A 16,815-nucleotide genomic window follows, 5' to 3' on the forward strand; every position below is an offset into this window, starting at 1 on the left:
TGTGCTGCATGAAGCTGATGGCTCTGGGCTGTGCCTGGAGGACTAGCAGCTGCTATTAGAGGATTTTGACCAGCAGAATTCAAAGATGTGCTTTCAGAAGGCTTTGTTTCTCTTCTGAAATAGTTTACCTTGCTGCCATCAGCAAAACTGCGCTGTTTTAATAGAAGAAGTGCAGGTGGGGAGTTGTGGGCTCTGCTTCTGCTGCCTTGTGATTAAGTAGTGTCTGTCAGGAGGACATGCAGGTGGGATTGGTGGAGTTTCGTGCATGAGTCCTAGAATCCAGAGCAGAGATTGCAAGGCAGTGTAAGGTGTGGTGTGTCACTCACAGAATCGTGTTTGTGAGCTGGTCTTTCACCTGCCCTGAGGTATGGATTGATGCTGATGCTCTGAGGTTCCATCAGGGATGGTTTTACAGGAGAGAATAAGCTTCCATGTTGCTCTTTCAGCGTGCTTCTCTTTTTCCTCTGCTTACTTCAGTGTATGAGAACGACGACCAGCTGTTGTGGAATCCTGATGTCTTACCAGAAGACAAAGTGATTGAGTTCCTAAACGAGGCATCACGGCGCACAGGAGATGAGAAGGGCCTGGATGCCATTCCTGAGGGATCACATATTAAGGACAATGAGCAGGTAAATAACAAGAGGTGGCATTTTTAGTTTAGTATTACAGAACGAATTATCCCTGTATTTTATTTTAATCCCAACAACTAAAATTGGCCTTGAAACAGCTTGTTTGTTCCTTTTGGAAATACAAATACAATGGTTTTTTCCTCTCAGCACATTTTCAACCTCTAACTTTGACTTAACCTTGCTTCAGGCATCAGCACAGAGTTTTATGTGTAAGTAATTGTGCATAAGTGAGTTCTTTCAATTACAGGGGTTTTTTTTAAGCTTTTTGAATTTTCTTTAAAAAAAATAAATTAAAAAAAATGCATGCAATGGCTAAAAATGTTGAAATATTTCACTTGAGGATATGCTTGGTTGTGTAGCTAAGAGCTGTGGAATTTAACCAGGAAATAGCCACTGTGCTGCCTTAGATTGTAATATGGTCCTTCAGAAAGTTTATTCTTCACCTTTTTTGAAGTAAGCCTTAATGATTTATGAAGGATGTTTCTGTGGCACAGCATGAAATCAGTGTTATTTAGCATATGAAATGTATGCCTTTCTGTCCTTGCAGGCGTTGTATGAACTGGTGAAGTGCAATTTTGATACTGAGGAATCTTTACGAAGGCTGAGGTTTAATGTGAAGGCAGCCAGAGGTGAGCACACAAACTGCTCGAGCTCCTACAGTGTTTCCTCTCCTTTTGCTGTGTGGGTGCTGCACACACAGCTGTTCTGTTACAGTGTGACTGCGTGCAAGCGTGATGCATCAGTGTTCATTCAAGTGCAGCCTTCAGTGAATCTGTTCTCTGAGAGAAGGAAATTAGTAGCTGTAGTATAAGCAAGCAAGCAAATTAGCTGTTAATTAAGCTTGATATTTATATTTGTCACTTTAATAACAAGTTAAAATTTAAAATGACTTCTTAGCAACTGCACTGTGCGTTTCTTCAGCATTCTATTCTTTGTTCTTATAGCTCTGCAGTCATTAAAGTCAATGGAACAAACATGAATAAAATCACATAATTCATAGTTCTAGCTAAAGGAGAGCAGGTGTCTACACCTTTTACAAAGGTATGCCATTCAGAAGACCTCAGTTCTCGTTGGAGGCTGAAGCATTTGCAGTTTTATTATTGGTCTATGTACTCATTACAGCAACAGCTTCTTCCACGTAGCAGGGACTGTCCCAGGTCTGTAGGCAGTGCACTCCTGTGTGCTGAGCTCCCTGCAGTCTGGGTGCTGTGCTGGCAGCAGCTGTCTGAGCCCTCCTTCCCCTCCCTGCTCCCTGTCCCCAGCTGGCAGAGCTGCTGGCTGGTGATGGCCCTGCCAACGCGCCGCTTCAGCCAGCCAGCATTTCCCTGCTCCCAACTGGAAGGGAGAATCTTCCTTTCTGTAGTGGTAAGCCAGATTTCTGGAAGTGGTTCTCGTTAGTTTGCAGATGGTTAATAGACTTGGATGCCACATGTGCTTTCTGTCACTTAAGTTTTCTGTTAGTGACCGTATGCTTTTGTGTTACGTGTGTTCATTATTGCATTTCCTTGCTTTAGAAGAATTATCTGTTTGGACAGAGGAAGAATGTAGGAACTTTGAACAAGGGCTGAAAGTCTATGGCAAGGATTTTCATGTCATTCAGGCAAATAAGGTATGTGCTGATTTTGAATGTCGTTCTTGCTTTTTCTTTTGGCACGTGGAGTCATCAGAATGCTCACAGCACCTCTTTCCTAGGTACGAACAAGATCAGTTGGTGAGTGCGTAGCATTTTATTACATGTGGAAGAAATCAGAGCGCTATGATTTCTTTGCACAACAGACGAGATTTGGAAAGAAGAAATACAACCTTCATCCCGGCGTAACGTAAGATGTGCATCATTCTCCTGTGCCTTTCGTGCTGGGTCTAAACTGCTCTTTTGTACTGCTCTGACCCTGACATGGAGGGACAGACTGGTGACGCCACAGTCCCAGGTTGCAGTGGGAAAAAAGCCAAAGAAAAGCATACCAGTGTGTATCATGTAATTCCCAAAACACATTTGTTGGGAGTTAGGCCAGCAGTTTGCATTGAACAGCTCTTTCATGGAATGTGTTTTTTTGCTTCAGTGTTTCACAAATGTAACATTTCTGCAAATAGGAATCATAGAATGGCCTGGGTTGCAAAGGAGCACAACGCTCATCAGTTCCAACCCCCTGCTGTGTGCAGGTCGCCAACCAGCAGCCCAGGCTGCCCAGAGCCACATCCAGCCTGGCCTTGGATGCCTGCAGGGATGGGGCAGCCACATTCTCATCAGGGAATGTGTTGTTTTGCTTGAAATACTTGTTTTGCACTAAGGCATTAGTCACAAATTTCGGATGGGATTTTTCAAGTATATTGTTTGGCCAAAACCATATCCTGTGGTAGGGCTTGTTTCACTATGCGTTCCCCCAGCTTTCTGACAGTTATCTCTTCTTCCTGCTTATTGTTTCTGTGAGCATTGTAGAGCTACGTGCTGGACCACCAAAGTGAAACTGCAGTACATTCTCTGATGATTCCGTTAGGGAACGGTGCCTTCCTTCCTTCCTTGTCGCTCACACAGCCAACACAGTGAACTTTTTGCACATGCTGAACCTGCTTTCTCCCTTCTTAGAGACTACATGGACCGCCTCCTCGATGAAAGTGAAAGCGCGGCCTCCAGCAGAGCTCCGTCCCCTCCTCCCACAGCCTCCAACAGCAGCACCAGCCAGTCTGAGCGAGAGGACAGCACCACCAGCAGCAGCAACCAGAACGGTGAGTGCCCACAGCAGAGCTGCAGAGCTCAACATATTGGGATCAGTGATCGTTGCTGCCCTCCTGGGGAGGAGTTCCACGCAGGAGATTAAAGCGCAGTGCTTGTCCCACGAACACAGTTCGGTGTAGGGCAGCAAAGGGAGGCAGGAGTGGGAAAAGTGTCAGGGCATCATCCTTGTCAGGGAGAAGAACCTTAAAAGTGAAGGTCAGGCGTTCTGAAAGACCCGGGGTAAAAGCTGTTGCAAGGAAGGAGGTCAGTGTTGAACTGGGCTGGAAGACTGGAAGCTCCTGTACCTGCATAGCTGGGGACAGTGCACCTGCAGCTGTAGTGGGGGTGGCTTCTGGGACAAGGCTTTGGCTGCTGCTGCTTCTAAGGGCAGAGGACACAAACCCAGTATTGACCTTTGTGTTCTGTCGGCTTCTGCTTTATTGTTCTGCACACTTATTCTGCTGCTGCTGCTCCTGTTCTTTTTTCTTATGGTGTCTCTGCCACAGGACTGTCTGCTAATGGGCCGGGAGAGATTCCAAGTAAGGATGAAGCAAAACCAGAAGGACTGCACGTCAACGGACCTACTGGTGGCAAGAAAACCCCTCACCCAGATCTGGATACAAATGGGTATGAAACTGAAAGTCTTTCCCTTGACCCCAAAGTTGCTCATTCAACTTCAAGAAGTGAAAATGATTTTGAAGAAAAAAATGAAAGACCTCTAAAAAGAAGAAGAATTAATAGCAATGGTAAAGAGAGCCCTGGTTCTTCAGAGTTCTTCCAAGAAGCAAATTCCCATGGGAAGCTGGAAGAGCTGGAAACATTGGATGACTGAATAATAGGAGCAGATTTTATTCCTTGGAGTAAATCTTGGGTGTCTAGAATTTTCAGGGTTGATGGGTTACCTTGCAGAATCCAGTTCCATAAAACACTGCTGAGATTTTTCTAATAGCTTCTGGTCAGCTCCGCAGATCTGCTTCTTTGGTTGTGGCAGTGCTGAAAGGCAGCAGCAGAATATTCTGTTCCTGAGGTGCCAGCTGCAGCTCTGGGAACACGGAGGCACTTAGGAGCATTTGAGCAACAAATCAGTGGTTTTCTGTAAAAATGCTTGCAGCCAGCAGGAAATTGGGTGTAAGTGGATGTGAGCATTGCACAGGTGAACAAAGCAGGGGCTGGTTACAATTTCTGATTGTTAAAAACGAATCCCAAATCCTGAGACGTGCACAGAGTGGGCACAGAGACTCCTAGCAGAGCAGCACGTGTCACCTGGCTGGTAAGGAACCCGCATGAATCCTGAAAGTTACGAGCACAACTATTTTTATATATAGAAGTTTTAAAAGGTAAATAAACCAGGTCAGGTTTGTCTATGTAAAATTGTTGACATCAATGATGTCTTTCCATATTCTTATCTGGGCTAAAGAAATACGTTCTGTATTTTTCCAGATTTCTTTGTAGCCTTTGAAAGATTTTTACAGTACTTCACGTCTTGATCAAACTGTCCTTTCTTAAAACAAAAGCTTGTATAATTTTCTTAGCTTGTACAGTTGGTAAACTTTTATGAGAGAATTGATATCCTGAGTCTGATGTCAGCTTCGTTTTATTTTGCTGAAGTCTTTTCTAAGAAAAAGAAAAAAAAAACAACCACAAAAAAAAAAAGAAGCCAAACCAAACCAACTGACCTAGAAAAAAAAAAGATGCTTCTCAGGCACCAGGGTGGTGCTGTCTTCTCTAAAGCAGTAAGTCACAAACATCCAGAACGGTTACAAGTCATTTGATTTCAAAAACATCCTTGTTTTGTGACAGCCATGCCAAGGAGTTGTGAGGCACGAGTTCTTTTGCTTTCCTTCTGCATTTCCCCTTTCACTTTGAGCTCGGAGCAATCCCTCGTCAGCCCCACGCTGCCGTTTGCCACGCGGTGCTCGCTGAGCTCAGCTGTGAGGTTGTCACCTCGTGTCCCAGGCCGGGGGTGAGGCGGTGCCTCGAGCGCTGGGACCCCGCGGGGCTGCGTGGTTCAGAGGGAGCAGCGCTGCCACGTGTGATTCTGCAGCTGTGTGTGTGTGCATGGTGTGCAGCACCATCACCTGCTGAGGGAGGGAAGTGGCACAGAGCTCTGGCGCCAGCAGCTCTGTCACTGCACGTGGCACGGGGCGCTGCTCACCTTCCCACCCACCCCAGCTTAAGGTTGCTGATGTGGGGTCACATCCGTGACACAGAAACGTCCTTAATATCAGTGTTTGTTTCTCTTAAAACAAAGGAATACAAACCTCACGTTTTGGTTTGTTTGTTTCTAAGCTGCAGCTACACGCCCTGCCGTGTTAAAAATAGGAAAAAGTGTTTGCATCCTTCATAACCTCGCCTCCTCCTGCACTTGTTTTCACTAAAACTATTTGTAAGTTTATGAGGCTTCACAATATCAGCTTTAAACGTGCGGCCCGAGGGTTGGAAAAGCACCTGCACAGGGCTGTGCTCCTCAGCCACGGGCACTCAGACTGCGTGCTGAGGGAGGAGCTGCAGCTCTGGGTGCAGCCCAGCTCTGCCAACGCAAGGAAGCGCAGCGCTGTGAGCTGCTGTGCTGTGGAGCAGCACCCACCTGGCATTGGGCAGCAGCTGCGGGGGGCACACAGGTGGTTCCTGCACATCCCACAGCAGGGCTGGGCTTCCAAAGAGGTTGCTGTCAGTTTGGCAATCTCTTCCAGTACCAGAAACCCAAAGCGTCGCAGCCTTCCCATGGAGATGGGCTTCAGGGGGCTGCAGACTCATCTTTCCTCCTCCAGCCCTGTTTTCTAGTTTATGGTTACGCATTTTTGTTTGCGAGTTGGAAATGCTTCCAAAAATTTATAGGAAAGTTTATAAGTTTATAAGTACATAAATTGTCTCAGGCTTGTGTGTGAAATACAGCACCGTGTATATTTTCAGGACTGTTGCTTTGTTTTTCCTTAATTTTTCTGGTGATAATAGAAGAGACATTCCATAATCAATAAGTACGTAATGCTCAGCTAGACTTTAAGAATATTTAATTATAATTTGCGTTCTGTTCATGCTGGTGTTTTATATGCAATACTTGTTCACGTCCTTCAACCTGCAGCCACTGTCACTCGATAAGTCATTGCACTACTAAGGCTATTTAAATTAATTCTAGACATTTAGCGACCGGTTTTATTTCGAAAGCATTCAGTACAAGTGGAGCCCAGAAGGTGTTGAACCCGATTCCAAGCTGCATGGGACAGAGCACAGATCACAGCCATGCAAGACGGGGCTCCACGCAGCCTGAGCTGCAGCCACTCACACTGAAGGAGCTCTGTGGGGCGCCTGGAGGGCGGCAGCGGTGTCACAAAGGACACAGCCACGACTTCACCGTTAGTTTCTATACGTTCTGTCACACATAGTAATTTTGCACTGTTAGTTCTCCCCCTCGTCTTAACCCTGTTCCCTGTCTGCAATTCTGACAAAGCTTATTAAAATATTTTTGTAAACATACTGTGTGCATCCCCAATTCCTGCACGGTGCCATCAGAGCTGGGGCCCAGTGATGGGCAGAGCCTTCCTGCAGCACATGGGACATGACTTAGCACAGAACCACAGCATGGCCTGGGCTGCAAAGGAGCACAGTGCTCATCAGTTCCAACCCCCTGCTGTGTGCAGGTCGCCAACCAGCAGCCCAGGCTGCCCAGAGCCACATCCAGCCTGGCCTTGGATGCCTGCAGGGATGGGGCATCCACAGCCTCCTTGGGCAGCCTGTTCCAGTGCCTCACCACCCTGTGTGAAAAACTTCCTCCTCATATCCAACCTAATCCTCCCCTGTCTCAATTTAAAGCCATTCCCCTTGTTCCATCACCATCCACCCTCACAAACAGCCATTCCCCTCCTGTTTATCCACTCCCTTCAAGCACTGCAAGGCCACAACGAGGTCCCCACCTTCCCTTCCCTCATCTAAACAAGCCCAGTTCCCTCAACCTCTCTCCACAGAGGTGCTCCAGCTCTCTCCAGCTCTCCTGCTGGGTAGAAGCCTGCACAGCCCCAAAGCACACACGAGGCAGGAGGACGTTCATTGCTTTATTGGAAGCCAGTACAAAAATACTGAGGCACATTAAATCCTTTTATTTCTCCCCCTATTACTGACCTATGCAGCCCGCCGTACATTCAAATAAGGTCATCTTTTAATCTCTAAATTGCTCATTTTGTAAATAGATTCTGTATAGAAAAACATTTTAGTAGATTAATAGCATAGAAAATACTGTGGTAGGAACTCTGCTTTCCCAGTGTATGCAATTCCATCCGGACCTGGCACCCAAGTGTGCACATTTACAAACAAAATAAGCTTTTAAAAAATATTTCAACTGTTTGGACAAGAAATCTAACCAGTAGATTCGACAATAAACAAGAAAAGCTCTCACCACAATAGACATCCTGACTGCAAATGCCTCAGCACAGCAACGTTACAAACGCAGGTGGAGGACGGGGACTTGCAGGGACTGAGGATCCGTCCCAGCGCTCAGTTCTGCCCAGAGCTGCGTCCTCATCACCCTCCTGAGAGCAAAGCCCTGCAGTGCTGCAAAGCCTGAGCCTTCAGCCATGGCAGGGCTCTGCTCCGGAGCTGCTGTTATCCTGTCCCAGCCAGGGGACAGCAGGGCAGCACACGTGCCAGCAGCACGGCCAGGTTTTGTGCAGCTGCACGCAGCCCCAGAGAGGAGGTGCTGGGAAGCACACGGCTGCTTTAACGCCGCTCACGTCTCTCCCAGAAACAAAGCAAGGTGTCCAAAAACCTCACGTGGCTCTACTAAATTCTTCTCTTCCAAAAATTGTAAAGAAGTTTTGTTTAAAAAACAAAACAAAACAAAACCGAAAGACAGTCAAAGGAGAGACCTAGAAAGAAGTGCTATGTAAGACAACTTGAGAAGTCAGCCCCCGCTGTTCAGTGCATTAAAACCCTGTTCTGTTAAAGCAAAGACAACAGCCTGCAGCAGCACTTGGTGACAGCCAGCACTGGGGGCACCAACCTCTGCCCCAGGAGCACAGCCAGCCTGCAGGACTGGCACAGCCACCACCTCTGTGCTGCACAACTCCCAGGTGCCCCGGAGTCCACTGCAGTTCAATCCCTTGCACCACCGACACGCGCCAAGCCTCGGTGTCATTTAACAGCCAGGAATCCCTCACAGTCAATCAGACTTAATCAGATTAATGCTTACGTGTGCAGTCATTCACCTTTCCCATAATTTTTTGAAGGCAGCAATCTGGATTGTGCAAATCAAAGGCCATCACCACCACTAGGCAGCAGACACTCCAACTCCTCTCTGCTCTGCCAGCGCTGGGCTCAGCAGAGCGCACGTTCAGCAGCTCAAATCCGTGCTCACACGGAGCTTTTGCCCTTAATATCCATCTTGCTGCCCACCTCAGCCTGCTTGCTGAGCTGCTCCTCTGTGAAGGTGATGTAGGAATACACCAGGCTTCCTGCAATACTGCAAAACAGCCACAACATGTGTCGGGGGGGGATTTGTTTAACGCAACCCCAAGTGCACTCCTGAGCTGCTGCAGGGCGTGCTTCCTCACCCTGCTGCAGGAAAGGAGGCACAGGGGATGTTCCCCAGTACAGAAACACCCCAGGGCAGAAAGACTCCTCCAAAAGCTGCACCCAGCTGTTCCTCCTGCCCAGCACAGCCCAAAAAGACTAAAGAATCATGAAATAGTTTTGGGTTGGAAGGGACCTTTAAGATCATTTAGTTTGAACCCCTGCTATAGGCTCTAGACCAGACTGCTCACAGCCCCATCCAGCCTGGCCTTTAACACCTTCAGGGATGGGGCATCCACAGCCTCTCTGAGCAGCCTGTTCCATCTCACCACCCCACAGTAAAGAATTTCTTCCTAATATCTAGTCTACACCGACCCTTTTCCAGTTTAAAATCTCCACGTCCTTACCTGATATTTAGACCAATGAAGTTCATCCATGTAAAAATATAGTCTCCTCCAAAAAACATCCCAATATAGGTTATTAAAATATTCTGCAAAGAAACAAGAATGCGAGTTTTCACACGGCAACCACGCACTGCAGTTCTTAAAGCAGCGCAGGGAAGTCTGAAATACACAAATGCTGGTAAGCCTGGATTACAGGAGGCCAATTTAGAGCCTCTGGGAGACACAGCTTCATGGGGGCCTGGATTCTGAGCAGCCCCAGGTGCCCATAGGGGTGGCAGGGCTGCAGACCCCTTCTTGCAGGGCCAGCCCTGCAGCTGGGCAGCTCACACAGGGCAGAAAACCCAGAATAACACACAGGAGCAGCACAGAGCAGGGAATCCCGTGGGATGATACCGGAGGAAGCTCAGCCTCCCAGCCAAACGCTCTCAGGGCAGCAGCCACGTGGCGTTGGAAAGCACAGCGCCGCTGGGCACAGCCCCAGCACTCTGCCAGCCCACGCACCAGCGGCTGCTTAATGCGTGCGACGAGCAATAATTACTGCACTAATTACTGCAACGCTCGCCCCGAGAGCGGAACCGCCGCTTACCTTAATGCAGCCAACTATTGTAGTTGTAAGAGCAGAATTATACTGAGTGCAAAGAACTGTGGAGTACATCAAAATAAACCTGCGGGAAGAATGGCTGCGGTCAGACCCCGGGATGCACTGCACTCAGCTCCCAGCCCTCACCCCAACCCACACCCAATCACTCCCATCCACCACAGGAACAACGTTCATCTACCATAGGACCGGTGCTGCTGAAAGACAGCGGGACTAGAGAGTCCTCTTCCCAACCCAGAATGACCCAGACCCCCAGAAGGCAGTATTGGAGGGATGGAGGTGCCCCCCCTACAGCCCCATCGTTCTTCCAGCCCCACAGCCTTACCCCATCACGCAGGATAGGGTGAACTGCACAATGAACAGCATGTCTGCCCAGCCCTGGTACTCCATTGCCTGCAAGAAATAGAGGCTCAGAATACAGCAGCAAGACAAGAGCCAAACCCGACATGGGCTTACAGAGCACAGCAGCCCTCATCCAGCTGGATGTGAGCTCATGCAGAGTTAACACAAGTGTTGTGGGATGCTCAGTAATGCATCATCTCCCTCCTTCACCCCAGCTGACCCGCCCAGCTCTCCCTGCAGCACTCCAAAAGCTACAAGGAACAGCTCATAGAGGGGTCTGCAATGTGCACAGCCCCCACTGCTGGGCCAGAGCCTGCAGCAAGGCCCAGCACCACATGGCACAGATGGGTGCCCTCCATCACTTGCTGGATGCTGGGGCCAGGGGAGAGCAAACCAGCTACAGCAGCAGAGGGATTGCAGCAGCAGTGGGGAGGTGTGGGCATGCTGGGGGGGCTGGCAGGAGCCTGGTGCTGTTCAAGAAGTACAGAGCCCTCACCCAGGGAAGAGCAGCCTCAGCACCGGGATGCGGTGGGGGCACAGGGATCTGAGGCTGTAGGGTCACCTCCTTAGGGATCCCCAACCTGACCTGGGTAAGAGACTGGGCACAGCTCTGGGGGCCCAGCTTGGAGACAGGGGTGCCTCCAGGCTCAGCCACACCAAGATTTGGAGATGAAGGCAGAAGCCTTCCCTTCACAGCAGGGCTGAAAGCAGCCCCTACAAAGGGATGGAGAGATCATGTCCCCTAAGCAACGCAGTACCCTGTGACAGCATGCAGTGCCTTGTCCCCAGCTTGGCCCTGCTGCACTCTACCTCCTCCCATGCTCCACAGGGGCTTTGCCCACTTCAGGGGCTGCCTCCGCCCTGCAGGCTTTGTTTTTAATCCTTGTGGCTGCTGAGATTTCTTAATTACCACCCGCAGCACAGCATAAAGCTGCTCACAGCTGTCAGCACGCACATTTCTCCTCTCCTCAGGGCAGAAAGCCGTAACGCTGCTGCTGCTGAAGGCCTGCAGCCCATCTCCACGTGCAGCAGGAAGCTGTACAGGCACCCAGCAGCCCCAAGCACCTCCACAGCCCAGCTGCAGCGTGCATGGCTGCACGGTCCCCAACAGCGTGGCTTTGTGAGCCCGGCGCCAGGAGCACAGCCGGGGAAAAGAAGTTTATTCAGGGAGGGGAAAAAAAAGCAGTAAGAGGAGATTCTGTGCAGCTGAACAGAGGCTGCACAGTGCCTCTATCCATAAAGAAGTGCTTTATCCCGAGCTACAGCCCCACTCAGCGCTCCACGCTGTTAGCTTAGTGGCTGGCACTGAGGCTCAGCCCCGTGGCAATGAGCTCCTGATGAGCCTTTAAGCCCCCCCAGGTGGAACCAGACAATAATTAGGGCAGGAGTAACACAACAGCATGGGCATGCAGGGCTGCAGCAGAGCAAACCGTGCAGGGGCAACAGCACTGCTCCAAAGCAACCCAAGGCGTGCTCTGCTGCAGCGACCGATGTTTGCAGAAACCCATTTAGACTAATAACACTCAACTTCTTTGTTTTAAGTAATAGTTGGTTTCACTTATTGCTCTCACACTTCCCCATTCCTCCAGCATTACAAAAATGCCCAAAATGCAGCACATCTGTGCATTTCAAGCCAAGCATTGCAGTTACTTTCTACTGGGCAGTTTCCCCTCTCTACCCCAAAGCGTGGCCTCAAAGCCCTCCGTGCTGCCACGTGGCACTGTGTGCAGGTTGGGGAGAGGGAGCTACTCCACGGTTTCACATTTGGAGCACTTGCTGCTCTGTGCAAGAAGGCTGAGCTGCAGAGAAGTGCATTAGAGCAGAAACACGCTCCTCCAGATAACACTTTGTCACTACAGAGTGTGCTTTTGGGGCAGGGCTCCTACCTTCTGCGCATCTCCAGTGAAGTAGGCAATGACCAGGGTGGGAAGGATCATGAACAGTGCATTGTAGTAAAGCAGGCCGTATTTCCCCAGCTCCTGGAAATAGGAAACAGCTGTGTGTAAGCAGGCTCCAGGCAGGAACAAACCCTCATTCATGTCACCGCTGAGGGCTGGGAGCTGAATGGGGCTCCAGGAGACCAAGAATCAGAGCCAGACACCATTCTGTGATCTGCCAGGTCTGCCTGAGGGGTTCTGTGCGAGGCAGCGTGCTGCCCATGAGCCCCTCAATCTCCCTCCCAAAAGCAGAGCATCACAGTGAGGCTTCAAGGACCAACACGGCAGTCAGGGACTGGGAGAGCCAACAGCATCTGAACGAGGGACACGGTGGCACTGGGTGGGACTGTGGGCACAGCAGAGGTGACAAGGCCACGGTCTGCCACTAAGCAGCACAAGGAGGGGCAGCCTTACCTTGGAATCCAGCTTCTGCTTCACATAGGCACCGTTTGCAGCTGTTAAGGCATCATTAATGAGGATAAAAATATATCCTTCCAAGTCGAACGCCAAGTCAGTGCTGGGGAGGGAAAACACAGTGAGAGCTCCCAGCCACGCCGAGCTCAGCGCTTGGGAGATTTATTCCAGCTCCTGTTTGTCGGTGAGCTGTCAGGAAAAGTTAATCATGCAGAGAGGGACTGGAGTCTGGAAAACATTCCTTCCTCCTGCAGAGCATGTCTGGAGGGGAAAAGGTCCCCGCTCACCCTCTGTGCCGGGACACATGGATGTGTGCGCCAGGAGAAGCTTGGCAGCTCCTTGCAAGGAGAAAAGAGCCCCAGCTGTCTCCTTCGTGCCGTGAATGGCTCAGAGTGCACGGATAGGACTTCACACTGCAAGGCCTCCAAATGCTGCACTTTACTGAGCGTTTGGCAGCTCTGCTGGCTGCACCGGGGCTCCGACAGGCACTGAGCAAAGTCACGACTTGTGAGGGAATGGGGAGGCTCACCTGGCAGCCACGAAGGCGCCGATGATCATCGCAAACACTGTCATCTGCACGCCCCAAGAGAACTTCTTCCTGAAAGGAGAGGAACGAGGGCACCTCGTCAGCTACAGGCACACAGAGCCCCCATAGCAGGAGGGAAAGCAGCGGGGAGCAGCGGGGATGCAACGCATGCATTTAGGGTGATCTGCAACCCTGCCCACAGCAGCAAGGGATCCACAGTGGGTGTTGCTCTGGGTCTCTGCAGCCCCAGCACCTTTGGGGACGCAGCAGCAGGATGGGCATCATGCCTTCCACCCCCCAGACTGCGCACAGCCCATGTGAAAGCTGCAAGCAGGGGCAGAGTACAGGACCCCAACGTGTGCCAGCCCTGTAGGCACACTGGGAACAGGCGGCAGAGCTGGAAACGTGCTGCTGCCCTGCGTTGCTGCAGCCGTGCCAGGCTCCTGCTCTCACCCACACTCTCCTCCAGCCCAGCACGGAGCCACGACCCCCAGCCCAGAAAACAGATCCCAACCCTCGAGCCCCAGAGCCCCCAAGGAAACTCACTTAAGCAGAAGTCCTTCGGCAAACATGGTGAAGAGGATGGAGAACCTCCGCAGCACGGTGAACATGGGCAGGCTGTGGGGAAGGCTCAGCAGGGTGAGGCGCCCAGATCTCCCCTCCATCCTCCCCCCCCCCATCACCCCACGGGGGCATCCAGCCGCACCCCCAGCGCCCCACGTCCTTACTTCAGCTTCTTGGTGCTGAAGAGCCCCGTGATTTGGTTCCCGAAGTACAGGAGAGGTAGAGGAAAGGTCTGGAAAAGGAACGAACAGAGCGAGCCGAGGGTCAGAGCGCTGCACCCACGTTTCCTATCGAGATACGACCCGCGACAGCACGCGGCCAGCGGTCAGCTCACCCGACGCGGGACGTGCCAGTCGAGGTCGGGGAACTTAAGGAGCCGCAGCGCTTTGCCCGCACGCAGCACCGCCACCGTGGCCAGCATCTGCGAGAGAGCGGGGGACGGTGAGGGGGGTGGGGGGGGCAGCGGGCGGGGGGCGGCGAGGGGGCGCCACACTCACCTGGCCCAGCCCCACGCACAGCGAGGACGGGAACCTGCGGGCACAGAGCGGCGGTCAGCGCGGAGCCGCGAGCGCGCGGAGCCCCGCGGGGTCCCGAGCGCCGTCCCCCCCCCCAACTCCGCGGTCCCGCAGGCCGTACCCGTAGGTGGTGAGCACGCTCTTATTGACGACGACGATGAGGAAGGAGCTGAGGCCGTAGAAGGCCGCGGCCAGAAGCTTGAGGCACAGCGACAGGCCCGGCGCCGCCATGCCCTGCTCCGCATCGCCGCGCGCGGGGGCTCCCGCGGGGGCTCCCCCCTCGGCCCCGACCGCCGGGCGTCTGCGCGCCAACTGCGACGACATGGCTGCGGGGGCGTGGCTACTGCCGGTGGGCGGGGCTACGGGAAGAGGCGAGGCTACTGCCGGTGTGGCGGGGCTTGGGAAGGGGCGTGGTCACTGCCGGTGGGCGGGGCTAGCGGCAGTGGGCGGGGCCTGCGGGCAGCGTGGGAGCCGGAAGGGCGGGAATTGGGGCGGCTGTGCGTGGGGACGGTGTGCGTTGCGGGGGGGGTGGCACTGGGATTGGAGGTGCGAGGAGCACTGCAAGAGGGCACGGGGTGCTGCATTGCACGGGGGGCTGAGGGGACCTGGCAGCAGGGGGACGTTGCTGGGGGGAGTGGGTGTCTGCGCTTTGCAGTGCGGGATATGGGGGGCGTCGCGTGGTGGTGGCACCGCAGGTTGGCACGCATGGAAGTGCTCCCTGTGCTGCTCCTTCCTGCTGAAATAAAGGGAGCCCCGCTCTAGGGGTTTCCCCGGGGCTCAGGGCCCACTCGCTGCCTGCCGGGCCGTGAGACTCCGGGGGGAAGGGGGGGGAGGAAACCGCAATGAGGCGGCTTGGAAGGGAAATTAAAATAAAAGTAGGTTACGGCAGAGCAGCGAAGCACGCGGGCCGGTGTTTCGTGCAAAGACAAAACAGCGAACGTGCCCGACCCATCGCAGTACCTGCACCTCCCCCTCCGAACCCCCCGTCCCGGCTGCTTCGTTCGGGGAAATCCCGCCCCAAAAGCGGCTGTTTGCGGGTTCCTCCATCCCGATGTCTGCACCCGGCCCCACCGCCAATTTTAGGTCAGTGGCACAGGAATAAGGGCCGGCTATGGCTCTCGGGGCTGCCGGCTGCGGTCAGAGCCAGCGGGACCAGCGGGACCAGCTGTCCGCGTCACCGCGCTGCCACTCGCACAGCCACGTGCACCGCACTCACGTGTCACCACGTCCCCGCAGCCCCGGGCACAACCAGCTCCGCGAGGCTCTCAGCTCTGAGTTCACCAAAAGTAGCAAAATCCGCCGATTTCACCCCAATAGGGCGGGCGAGGAAGTGGCTGTGAGATGCCATCGCCCATGTGTGGTGAGAGGGTGGCAGCGAGGACCCTCCGTATTTCCCCTCCTGGGCAAATCTGGGGGCTCTGCCCGGGTGATGCCCAGCACTGAGACTGGAATGAAGCCAGAGCAAAGGCATCAGAATGGGGTGCAGGGATGGGAAGAGGATGGGGAGAAATGTGCAGTGGCATGCTGTGCCATGCAGTGCTGTGCTGTGCTGCACCATACTGTGGCATTCCTAGCATTGAATGGGGAGGTTGGTGGCCCTGCATATGGCGGGGGGGTTGGAGATTCATGATCCTTGAGCTCACTTCCAACCCTGGCCATTCTGTGATTCCATGCTGTGCCACGCCGTGCTCTGCTGTGCCATCAGGACTCCCTCTGCAGCAGCAGCAGGGCTATTTACACCTCTAGAACTCAGGCCACAGGGCAGATAAAGCAAGGGATGAAAAGCCCCAGAGGGAAGGGCAGAGGGATGGGAGAACACAGAGCTGCAGCTGCCCTGAGGGGAGGACGGAGTGTTGGGTTTGTCAGTGCGGAGAAGGGAAAGAAGTGAGATTTTATTCCAAAGGAAGGCAAGAGCCCCTGAAAATGTCACTGGATGATACAAGTACTTTTTCCTTCCATACTGCATGAAACACGTCAGTAGCAAGCTCAGATTCCCTCTGCAGCCCCGTGAGCTCACTCCATGTCCAAAGGCATCGCAGCCTCTTGTTTGGCACTGCAGCAGGGCAGAGCTTTGCCCACCACTGCCCTTCTCCTCCCAGCAGCATGGCACAGATCCACCAGAGCCCCGATGAGAGGGTTGCCCTGCCTAGGAAACGATCTTCCATGACCTTTTCTTGTGCTGCAGGGTGAGCCGAGCTGTGCGGTATTTCCTGTGGTTGCAGCATCTAAAGAGGTTAACACTGTCACTGAGGTTAACCCTTCCGCTGACGGGGTGGGGGTGGAGGGGACAAACTGGGGCAAACAGGGAGGGTGGCACCAGCAGCCCTTGCTTTGCTTCGCCCAGGTTTTCCAGCCCTGAGCACTGGGAAACAGCAGCAGAGAAATGGGCACGCACAGCCCCGCTCCTATGGGCTGTGTCACCGGAGGCTTTGGGGTTTAGGCACAGGACATAAAAGAGTTCCTTGGTGAAATCTGGGGTTCGGCAGCCCCCACAGTGGTGGGGATGGCAGCGTGAGGTGTCTGTTGCAGAGCACAAAGTGAGACGAGCGTAACGAAATCATGGAGTTTGCCAGGAAAACATCATCCTGCAAGAGGGCAAGAAGCGCACACGTGAGCCTGTTGCTTTAAGGGATGCTGGGTTTTCCCATGGACTGACTCAAAGTGGAAACTG

At 52.7% G+C, this 16,815-nt stretch overlaps 2 protein-coding genes across 4 annotated transcripts in view; one reads left to right on the forward strand and one right to left on the reverse strand.

Moving 5' to 3' along the window:
• Positions 1-6,816, forward strand: part of MIER1 (MIER1 transcriptional regulator) — a 31,160-nt gene extending 24,344 nt beyond the window's left edge. For all 3 annotated transcript variants that reach the window (XM_042819217.1, XM_042819215.1, XM_042819216.1), the window contains exons 8-13: positions 478-629; positions 1,177-1,258; positions 2,144-2,238; positions 2,322-2,449; positions 3,214-3,353; positions 3,849-6,816. In XM_042819217.1, coding sequence (XP_042675151.1) covers positions 478-629; positions 1,177-1,258; positions 2,144-2,238; positions 2,322-2,449; positions 3,214-3,353; positions 3,849-4,174 — 923 coding nt within the window. In that variant the 3' untranslated portion in view covers positions 4,175-6,816. The remainder of the gene's footprint in view (positions 1-477; positions 630-1,176; positions 1,259-2,143; positions 2,239-2,321; positions 2,450-3,213; positions 3,354-3,848) is intronic.
• Positions 6,817-7,378: 562 nt separating this feature from the next.
• Positions 7,379-14,468, reverse strand: SLC35D1 (solute carrier family 35 member D1). The gene is made up of 12 exons (XM_042819565.1): positions 14,266-14,468; positions 14,127-14,160; positions 13,964-14,050; positions 13,794-13,861; positions 13,612-13,683; positions 13,069-13,137; positions 12,540-12,642; positions 12,075-12,167; positions 10,172-10,239; positions 9,835-9,913; positions 9,252-9,334; positions 7,379-8,794 (listed from the first exon to the last, which is right to left on the reverse strand). The coding sequence occupies exons 1-12, from the start codon at positions 14,466-14,468 to the stop codon at positions 8,686-8,688; spliced, it is 1,068 nt and encodes a 355-aa protein (XP_042675499.1). The 3' UTR covers positions 7,379-8,685.
• Between the last annotated feature and the right edge of the window lie 2,347 nt (positions 14,469-16,815).

Source organism: Centrocercus urophasianus, unplaced genomic scaffold (genome assembly GCF_019232065.1).
Source record: "Centrocercus urophasianus isolate 14NV4802_14NV808 unplaced genomic scaffold, USGS_Curo_1.0 seq_18, whole genome shotgun sequence".
In the NCBI taxonomy this organism is placed as follows: domain Eukaryota; kingdom Metazoa; phylum Chordata; class Aves; order Galliformes; family Phasianidae; genus Centrocercus; species Centrocercus urophasianus.

Bases quoted from the DNA above. Each gene is read 5' to 3' on its own strand.
- SLC35D1 (XM_042819565.1), bottom strand. From the start codon at position 14,468: ATGTCGTCGCAGTTGGCGCGCAGACGCCCGGCGGTCGGGGCCGAGGGG. The intron at 14,051-14,126 runs GTGAGTGTGGCG...GCTCTCTCGCAG, and splicing joins TGTGCGTGGGGCTGGGCCAG to ATGCTGGCCACGGTGGCGGT. The intron at 10,240-12,074 runs GTAGGAGCCCTG...TATTTCTTGCAG, and splicing joins TCACTGGAGATGCGCAGAAG to GCAATGGAGTACCAGGGCTG.